At 41.4% G+C, this 10,972-nt stretch overlaps 1 protein-coding gene across 1 annotated transcript in view; it reads left to right on the top strand.

The window, feature by feature from the left end:
• Positions 1-274: 274 nt before the first annotated feature.
• Positions 275-10,972, top strand: part of LOC137619841 (uncharacterized) — a 57,280-nt gene continuing 46,582 nt past the window's right edge. The window contains exons 1-4 of the mRNA XM_068350133.1: positions 275-1,175; positions 1,497-1,701; positions 1,948-2,288; positions 2,943-3,974. Coding sequence (XP_068206234.1) covers positions 275-1,175; positions 1,497-1,701; positions 1,948-2,288; positions 2,943-3,974 — 2,479 coding nt within the window. The remainder of the gene's footprint in view (positions 1,176-1,496; positions 1,702-1,947; positions 2,289-2,942; positions 3,975-10,972) is intronic.

The raw sequence follows: 10,972 nt of genomic DNA, 5'->3' as shown, positions 1-10,972 counted from the left end.
GATTGTCCTTTATTCATAATAATTATTTCTAGTACAATTCAGTTCCCGCTTATTGTCATTGTGTAACAGGTATCTTTAATGTTTCTTAAATTAAGTTGTTTGTAGGCAATGGTTAAAAACTGGATAATTTAAAATGGAATGTTATAAATTCTGGAAGGATGAAGGTTTGTCCATGGGACTCTCGGATGAAGCTCTTTTGAACTTTATAGAGAAGAAAATCAAAGATAGTGATGAGCGTGATAGAAGACATGCTGAAAGAGAAGAAAGGGCTTTGATGATTAAATACGAAGAAAATGAAAAGCAGAGGGCACACGAACTTGAATTGCAAAAGATCAGAGGAGCAACATCTAACCCTAGCCATGTAACAGTTGCTGTGGATACTACTAGACCTCTTCCATTTTGTGATACTGATGATATCACCGCATACCTAGTAAGGTTTGAAAAGGTAGCAGTTTCTCTCAACTGGGAGCGGAAATCTTGGTCAGTTCAGTTGGCATCACTTTTAAGAGGTAAGGCATTAGATATCTACACGTCGCTCTCAGATGATGTTACCAGTGACTATGCATCATTGAAGGAAGCTCTTTTGAAAGGATTCAAGAAGACTAGTGACTGGTACAGGACAGCGTTTAAAACTGCAAAAATGGATTCCAAGAGCACATATGAACAATATTTGAATATGTTATTTCGAAATTTTGACTTATGGATAAATAGTCTTAGTGTAACGAAAGACTACGAAGTTTTGAGAAACATTATAGTCTGTGATCAGTTCATGTCTACTTTACCTAAGGAAATGCGTCTTTTTCTTAAGGAGCGTAAACCTAGAACTCCAGAGGATTATTCATCATTGGCAGACACATATGCTTCAGCACACAAATGTTATCCTAAAGATGAGCAGAAGTCCTTTAGGCATAATGCGAATTTATCTAGTTCCAGTGACAAGATCAGTGCGAGTGAGAAACCAGAGAAAACTAGTTCGTCACGTCCTGGTAAGATTGCATGTTACGGTTGTGGTCAGAGTGGACATATTTCGAGAAACTGTCCTAACAAGGTACCCAAAAAGAAATCTGAATCTTCTCTTGAGATAGGTCAAGTTCTGGATAACACTGGAGTATGTGGACCTATGGTATGTGGAATAGTGAATGGTGTTACAGTATCTACAATACTTAGAGATACAGGTTGTACAGGAGTAGTGGTATCAGAGGATTTGATTCCTGAGCCTGGAACAAATTGTTCATATTCTACTCTTATTGATTATTTGGGCAGGAAGGACAGATTCCCTATTGTCAAGATTTATTTGAAATGTAATCTCTTTACAGGTTGGGTTAATGCTGTTCGGGCTCCAATAAAGTACTGTACTGTCTTATTAGGCAATATTCCAGGTGTACAGGACCATAATTTGTTTCCTCTGAAAAATACGGATTCTTCCATTGACGTAAATGCCGTAACAAGAGCACAGGTAAAAAGGAGAAATATTGTTCACCCTCTCGCTTTACCAGAACCATTTGATATATCCATTGATCATGAATCTTTTCTTAGAGAACAGCAGAATTGCAAAGCTTTGAAATATGCAAGAGAAATGAGTCAGTCTGGAGATGTCAAACGTTGCAAGAATGGTTTGCAGTACGAGTTCGTGATGAGAAATGGACTTCTCTACAGGAAAATACAGAAATGTAAAAAGCCTCAGTTACTGGGAAAGGAACAGTTGGTTGTACCAGTTAAATGCATAAAATTAGTTTTGCGCCTTGCACATGATATTCCGGTAAGTGGACATTTTTCCCATAGGAAAACCTTTAATAAGATTAATGAAATTTTCTGGTGGCAGGGTATGACGTCTGACATATATAAATATTGCAAATCTTGTGATGTATGCCAAAAATCTTCCCTTGTTGGAAAAGTAAAGAAGGCTCAGATGGTTAAATTACCAGTGATCTCTACGCCATTTTATAGAGTTGCTATTGACTTAGTGGGCCCGATTTCTCCTCCTAGTGAAGCAGGGCATAGATATATTCTGACTATGGTAGATTATGCTTCAAGCTTCCCGGAAGCAGTCGCTTTGAAGAACATAACATCTGAAGACATTGCAGAAGCCTTAATATCTATTTTTTCCAGAGTGGGAGTGCCGAAAGAAATTCTTTCTGACAGAGGACCACAATTTCGATCAGAACTTATGTTGCAAGTACACAAGTTATTAGGAGTCAAACCTCTTTTCAGTACCCCCTATCATCCTGCTGCCAATGGAAGAATAGAAAGGCAACACCAGATTTTAAAGAGTATATTGAAGAAAATATGTGAGTTAAAACATAATCAATGGCATCGTTTCCTTCCAGCAGCACTGTTCACCATGAGGGAAATCCCAAGTGATACAACAGGTTTCTCACCATTTGAGATTTTATATGGCCGTCAAGTGAGAGGTCCCTTGACAATATTGAAGGAACTATGGACAAATTCGGATATGTCTACAGGGGAAACTGATCTTTATTCTTTTGTTTTGGAACTACGTGAAAAGTTGTCCGATGTTTCTGATTTGGCTGTTCAAAACATGAATATATCTTCCAGTACATATAAGTCTTATTTTGATTTGAAGAGTAGTAAGCGCCGATTTAAAGCTGATGATGAAGTACTTTTGCTTATTCCAGAAAAACAAGGTAAATTGCAGTTCTCATGGAGAGGTCCATACAAGATAATTGATAAGCATGGTCCAGTTGACTACTGGGTAAACGTAGAAGGTAAGAAGAGACTGTATCATATCAATCTTATGAAGAAATATTACCGTAGAGAGAATGTTAATATATTACATGTAGCAGATGAAGATATGACTGGAATGATAAACACTGTTCATGTTAACAAAGTTGCTGTTATTAATGCTGATGAGGATGATTATCTGAAAATTGAAACTGTGGATACCAATCAGAGTACGTGCAACATAAATCCTAATCTTTCAGGTGTACAGAAAGACGATCTTCGTAACTTATGTCAGAAGTACAAACATGTATTTTCAGATAAACCAGGTAAAACTTCTTTACAAGAGCATAATATTAAGATTAAGACTACTGAACCCTTTGTTCGTAAATATTATCCAATTCCAGCTCATTTAACTAAGGATTTCGATGACGAAGTACAAAGTTTGCTTGATCTTGGAATAATAGAGCAATCATCTTCTAATTATTCATATCCTGCATTGCTTGTCAAAAAGAAAGAAGGTAACTACAGATTGGTTGTTGATTTTAGAACTTTGAGTGCAATTACAGATTTTGATTGTGAGCCCATGCCAAGCTTTGAGCAAGATCTTCATAAGTTTACAGATTTTATGTACATTACAGAACTTGATATCTGCAAAGCATATCATCAGATTCCTCTAACACCAGAAAGTCGCAAGTATACAGCTTTTTCAACTAATCTTGGACTAATGCAATATGTAAGATTACCTTTTGGCCTTAGCACAGCTTGTGCTACGTATATTAGATTAATGAGGCAAGTATTGAAAGGTCTTTCTTTTGTAGTTTGCTATTTTGATAATATCTTTATTGTATCCAAAGACTGGAAAATTCATATGGCAGATTTGGAAACAGTCATATTGCGACTGCAAGAAGCAGGATTAACTGCTAAACCAGGAAAGTGTTTCCTCGGTTATGAAGAGATACAATATTTAGGATATGTAATCAACAAAAGGGGTATTTTTCCTCAACAGGATAAAATTGGAGCTATTTTGGATATGCCTGCTCCCACTACCAAGAAACAGTTACGAAGCTTTATTGGATCTGTAAATTTTTATGGTAGATTTATTCCAAATTTGTCAGATAAACTAATTCATCTTACGAAGTTTTTGAAGAAGGGTAGTTCAGAAAAATTTAATTTTGATGAAGATGCATTGTGCAAATTTAATGAACTGAAATCTTGTCTAACTTCTCCTCCGATTCTTCAGGTGCCTGATCTAAATAACATTTTCTGTTTAAGAACGGATGCATCGTCTACAGGTCTAGGAGCAGTTTTGCTGCAGTATATAGACGGTGAACCTTATCCAGTAGCATTCGCAAGCAAGAAACTTCTTCCCCCCCCCCGAGACTCGATATGCAGCTATCGAGCGAGAATGCTTGGCCATAGTATGGGGAATAAAGAAGTTTGAGTACTACTTAATGGGGAGAAAATTCCTCTTGGAAAGTGATCATAAGCCACTCATGTATTTAGAGACTTCAAAGTCTAGTAATGATAGACTAATGCGTTGGTCTTTGGCATTACAAGTTTATTCTTTTTCTGTTGTTCATGTGAAGGGTACCAATAATATATTTGCTGATTTGTTAAGTAGAGGTTAAGGTATTTTGTATTTTCTATGAAATTCCATGCAATTTACCTTTTATATATAAAAGGCTTAATGGGGGGTTTTGTAAGGGAATTTCATGTTAGTAACGCCATCTATTGAGTGGTTTTGAAGTTACCGTATTTTCAAAGTTTCTGTTTATGATTTTATCCTTGTATTTTCAGTTTCATAATAGACTTTGAAAGATAAATTTTTATTTTCTTTAGTCACGTTATAATCACCTAGCCGTGCAGTAAGTGTATTAACTGCTTGTGTTTATATGGAATATTGTTATCAGTTTTGTGAAATGTGTTAATCTTTAAAATTTTTGTCTTTAAAAGTGTATCTAAAATTGTTTAAGTGCATATTTAATTAAGTCTTTACGAATTGTTATTAATCATAAGTGTTGTTAAATTTCACAAGTTATGTTCTTTCGTTTTCAGCTAGGGTAATCCTCGACCCTTGGGGAAACAGTGCACGACCTTAAGCAATCCCGAACCAAGAGATGCACTTTTTATAAATACTCTAACTATAATCACAGGTTCCCGCTGTTACATCGAAGCATACGTTATATAGGTGACTCTGAATCCGAAATCCAAATTGGTTTGTTATTTAGCGTATGTTAAATGTCACAGACCCATGAACAGTGACTTGAGTTATGTTTTGTGTTGTAAGGTTTATTTTTCTTGAGCATTTGTTGAGGTATTTATTCGTAACAAGACCTCTGGTGATTTATTATCTTTGTAATGGATATTAAAAGGGTGTCAGACAGATAAGTTAATTGATATTTTTGTTCGTCATTTGTTTATTTCTTTATTTCAGTATTATATCTTTCAATTTCATAAACCATAGCGGTGTTAATAAATTATAAATTGTAAATAAACTTTTGTTTCTAAATTTCTGAATTTGTTTTACCATATCTAATCACAAATAAGCAGTGCTATTTTTACCAGGGAAAAATGTCTAAGGAATTCCCTGACAGTCCTGATGGAAGTATATCAGAGCATTACTGTATCTGTGGATTCCTAGAACGTGCCGTACTCCCCGGAGGTAATTTTTCCCGGTCGACTAGACCTAGAGACCTAAGATGTTACCATTATACATCTTTTCAACTAACTATAAACCATGTTAGAGCTTCCTGCCCCCTACAGGGAAGAGTCCTACTAGACTCTGGAAAAGTCTCGAAGAGTACATATACCTATGTATGAATACCAGGCAAGCTAATATAGTGGTCTCGCCCTATATTAGGTAAAACATAGTTTGTAAAGAACCACTGCGTCAATATGAAATATCGACCAGTTCTCCGCACAATACTTGTATTGGACAAAGGTTTATATCCGCATAGGAGGAAACTAGTAAAACCGCCATCGTCCCCTTATGGGACGGGGTCCTCCCGTTAAGGGAAAGCATAAACCAATGCAACATAGCTTGCATAAAGGAACAATTCTATTAGAATTATCCCAGATAAGGTACATAGAATGAATGCTCAATTATACCAATAAATTGACACAGGTGAAGGAGACGCAAGGTTCTCAAGAACAAGTTCATTGACAGACAATAAACAGACAGGTTAACCACAATTACATATATATATATATATATATATATATATATATATATATATGTATATATATATATATATATATATATATATATATATATATATATATATATATATATATATATATATATATATATATATATATATATATAAGAAGAGGATAACCCAAAACTTTAAGCATAAGTATGATAGTAAACAGAACTTGTTTATCTGAAAGACAAAACATTAAATGCCACTTTTAAGATACCGAGGTATCAAAGTCATAAAAGTCTGTATTACAAATCAATGACATTAGCGTTGGAAACGCTCGGCACACATGTCTGTACTTATGCTAGGTTCACCTTTGGAAATGGAACAGTCTACATGGGCAACTCAGTGCCCTCACTTAGTTTGTAGTACAGTATGTAACTACACACTCCCCCTGGAATTAATCGTCCCAATTAAAACCACTGTTCCTTGCAGAGTTAAACAGTAGGGTTAACGACGCGACCCACTGCTACCACAGATCTCTTTAGTTCCTCTACTTGCTTCGCATAGTGGTGAAAGAACACTCTGGAAGACTTCCAGCCAGTGTATGAACGGTGATGTTCAAAATCCATACAATTAAAGAAATTTAAGGATGAGGCAACTTTCCTCGGATCGTAACCTGCGGGTGTACTGTCAGGATCCGCTCTACGAATAAAATATGTGATTTTCGCTCTGAGTTGATTCAGAGATAAATTTGAGCCTGATGTTTCTCCCCTGAATAGTTGACTACCCTTGAAGTCTGAAGTTCCATGAAGATAGACCTTTAGGCATTCTACTGGACATAGAGATGCATCTTCTTTCAGAGGGCAGATTCTCCAGGGACCCCACCTGTTGGTGGGTAACTCATTCTTGGCGAGAAACGTAGGATCCGCAAACAGGTTCAGTTCTCCCCCATCCAGGAACTGAACACGACCTGCCCCTCTCGAGAGGGCTACAATCTCACTAACCCTGGCCGCGGACGCAAGTGCAAATAGGAAAATAACTTTTTGTGTCAAATCCTTTAACGCACACTCTTCATTGCTCAACAGAGAAGCGAAATGAAGAACTTTGTCTAAAGACCATGAAATGGCCTTTGGAGGTGCTGAAGGTCTGAGCCTAGCGCAGGCTTTCGGAACTTTATTAAAGAACTCATTGCTAGGTCGACCTGGAAGGCATATAGAATGGGTTTTGTCAAAGCAGACTTACACGCTGAAATCGTGTTAGCTGCCAATCCTTGACCATGGAGGTGGATGAAGAAAGATAAGCAGAAGTCTGTCGAGATCTCCTGCGGATTCTTCGCCTTGACAAAGGCCACCCATTTTCTCCAAGATGACTCATATTGCCTTCTAGTAGATTTGCACTTATATTCCTCTAGGAAGTCTATGCTGGCTTTCGAAATCCCGAAACGCTTTCTCACCGCTAGGGAGAGAAAATCATAAGCTGCAGGGTCCGGGTTTTCTGTAATGAAGCGCAGACAGTCGACTTCTGGACTCGCTGGGTCAGAACTGGATTTGGTAGCGGTACAAACTTCAGCTGTAGTTCCAATGCCAAGGGGAACCACACGCTGTTCGGCCACTTGTGGGCTACTATTGCCGCTACCCCCTTGAAGGATCTCAGTTTGTTGAGGACCCTCAACAGAAGGGTGTGAGGAGGGAACAGATAAATCCTGGACCCTCTGTTCCAGTTGAGGGACATCACGTCCACTGCTTCCGCTAAGGGGTCCTCGTACGGGGACACGTACAGGGGCAACTTCTTGTTGTCTTTCGTCGCAAAGAGGTCTATCTACAGTTCTGGGACTTGATTCAAAATGAAGGAGAATGATCCTGTGTCTAAAGACCATTCCAACTCTATCAGTGTGAACCTGGATAGAGCGTCCGCTGTCACATTGCGGACTCCTTGAAGGTGAACTGCCGACAGGCACCACTTCTTCTTTTCCGCCAATCGGAAGATGGCCAACATCACCAGGTTGAGAGGTGGTGACCTCGATCCTTGTTGATTCAAGCATCTCACAACTACCTCGCTGTCCATCACCAACCTTATGTGGATCGAGTGACGCGGGGAAACTTTCTTTAAGGTAAGGAGCACTGCCATCGCTTCTAGAAAGTTTATGTGAAAGGTCTTGAATAGCTTGGACCAAGTCCCCTGGACTTTTTTCCGATGAGAGTGATCTCCCCATCCCTCCCTCGAGGCGTCTGAGTGAATCGTCACCGACGGGGGAGGTGGCTGAAGAAGAACCGACTTCTTTAGATGTCTGGCTTGGGACCAAGGCCTGAGAAGAGTATGTAGCCGAAGCGGAACTGGTCTTCTCAGATCTCTTCGCACGTTTGATGCATAACTTCTCCAAACTCCGGTTGCATCCTTTAGCTGTGCTCTTAGCACTGGGTCTGTCACCGAAGCAAACTGGAGAGAGCTCAGTACCCTCTCCTGTTCGCGTCTTGATATCCTTTCGGAATCTAGAAGTATCTTGACAGAACCCGCTATCTCCTTCCTTTTCTTCGCCGGGATGGAGAAACGGTGTGACAAAAGGTCCCAGTGTATTCCCAGCCACTGGAACTTTTGAGATGGAGAAAGTCGAGACTTTTTTTCTGTTGATCTTGAAACCTAGGTACTCTAGGAACTGGATCACTTGACTGGAAGCTTGCAAGCATTCTGTCTCGGATGCTGCCCACACTCACCAGTCGTCCAGGTAGGCTACTACCTGAATTCCCTTTAGGCGTAATTGTTTGAGAGCTACGCTCGCAAGCTTCGTAAAAATCCTTGGGGCTATATTTAGCCCGAATGGCATGGCTCTGAAGGCGTATAGTCTTCGTTGTAGCCTGAACGGGGGTGGAGTGTTGGAAAACCCGAAGGCCCGGGGGTGAAGTGCTGTACCAGCTCCAGCCCAGTCCATTCTTGAGTAGGCTGTGGGCCCAGGGATCGAAGGTCCACCGATCCCGAAATTTCAGAAGTCTCCCTCCTACCGGTATCATCCCACTTGGACTGCCGTCCCGAGGTCTTGCCTCCCTGACCACGACCACCCCTGAATCCCCTTCCCCTTGAGGGGTGCCTAGACGAGCCTCTGGCTGCCCCTCTAGGCTTTGCTCGAAAGGAAGTAGACTGCCCTTCGAACGATGGGGTGAATGCCGTGGACTGTGTCGACATGGCCTGGGGTACCCACTGAAAAGTGGTCGGGATTTGTGCCACGATCTGGGGCACTGGAGGCAATGGCAATTGCAGTTGCTGTTGCTGTCTAAAAGGCTTGGCTGGCCGAGACGGTAGCCTAGTCCTCATAGTCTTCCTCTTTGGTTGAGGACCCTCATCCGGGGAAGACTTTCTTTTGATAGCCAGGCCCCACTTCTGGAGAAGTTTTCTATTCTCCAAGGCGGCCTTATCAACTACTTCTTTGACCAAATCGGTAAGGAAAAGGTCTTTGCCCCGAATGTTGGAGGAGATTAGTTTCCTTGGCTCGTGCCTCACCGTAGCCGAGGTGAACAAGAACTCCCTACAAGCTCTCCTCGCCTTGACGAAGCCATAAAGGTCCTTCGTCACTGTGGCCAGATGAGTCTTGGCCACCACCATGAACATTTCATGGACCTTGGGGTTACTTGCCATCGTCGCAAGAGTAGTCTGAAGAGACATTGAGGCAGCCAGTCTTTCTTTTGTCTCGAACTCTCTCTGCAAGAGAAAGTCAGACAGCTTAGGGAGGTCCTCGCCGAACTGACGTCCGGCGATATCAGCCTCCAACTTCCCAACTGAGAACGTAAGATGGACGTCCTTCCAGTCTTTGTGGTCCATAGGTAGGGCCAGCGACAAGGGTTTACACTCCTCCAGGGAGGGGCAAGGCTTGTCGGCCTCGACTGCTCTTAGTACAGCCGCAAACCCTTTCTGTAAAAAGGGGAAGGCTCTAGCAGGAGAGGACACAAAGGAAGGGAGCTTCTTGCTCAATGCAGCTACCTTTGAGTTAGAGAAGCCCCTCTCTTTCAACGAGGATGAAAGCAGAGCTTGAGCCTTAGTATGGTCCATCACTATGACCTCCTTCGGCTCAGTCTCCTCCTTTGAAGCTGGTTCCTTCCTCAGCCGGACACATGGTTTAGCAACTGAGTACAAGGGAAGGTCTTTCACATTGAACGTTTTCTGGGGCCCATGTGATTCTGCAAGGCTCTGCATCCGCAGTTCCATTGCAGCAACCTTCTCCTGATTCTCCTTCTGCATCTGTTGGATCATTCCAACAATGGAGGAGAGGGCCTGTCCCAGCTCTACTGGGAGACCGGCCGATGTTGAGGGAATAGGCTCCGGGATCTGAACCGGAGTAGCCAACACCTCGTCGACCTCTTCCTCTACAACCTCTGCCAGGAGGTCTTCCTCCAGACGCTCGTCCACGACAGACATCCTGTCATCTAACTGGATGTCTTGCATAGCGACCGAGAATTCAGCATCCACCTGGATCTGAACTTGGGGGATCTCCTCTCTTGAGGCTGGGGAATCACTGCATCAGCTGAAGCCTTAGGGAAAAGATACGCCCTCATCTTTTCACTTGGAAGATAAGGTCCACAGGTGTTCTTCTTGAAGCCCCCTCTCCAGGTACGAAGCTTCTCCCTTGCTATATCCCTTGATTCCGCCATCCTAGGGGAATCAAAGGCCTCCGTAATTAGATTAATGCACACAGTATATACCTGAGGGTCCCAATACCGGAGATCACCCTTGCGTGTCTCCTACCAAACTCATGTCCGCAGAGGCTCTTGCTGCGGACGTTGCAGAAGACACTTCCGCACTTCTGAGGGTCCTTCTGTAAAGAGAAGAAATTTCCATGAGTATCAAGTGAACTATGTATCACTGGATATGCATAGTATAGCATAACAATACAGAAAGGAAAGACATACACTGGTGTTTCCCTCACAACCCATTGTTGCAGCCTTCCAGATAATAAGATCAAATGGTTAATCTCTTCTAGAGTAACCAATGCAAAGTTTCCAGAGAAAACAGGTGGAGCTCACACCTAAGCAATGATTTTAAAATCCTGGATAATAGACAGGAAAGAACTCACTTTCCTATCTGTAGGACAACAGCAAAGGACTTGTGCAAGAAAACACAAGTGTTAGAACACACAGTGCTGTACCAAAACCCATACTATA

The sequence above is a fragment of the Palaemon carinicauda genome, chromosome 26, assembly GCF_036898095.1.
Source record: "Palaemon carinicauda isolate YSFRI2023 chromosome 26, ASM3689809v2, whole genome shotgun sequence".
Lineage (NCBI taxonomy): Eukaryota > Metazoa > Arthropoda > Malacostraca > Decapoda > Palaemonidae > Palaemon > Palaemon carinicauda.
The sequence above is the reverse complement of the archived record's forward strand: the minus strand, read 5'-3'. Positions and strand labels throughout refer to the sequence as shown.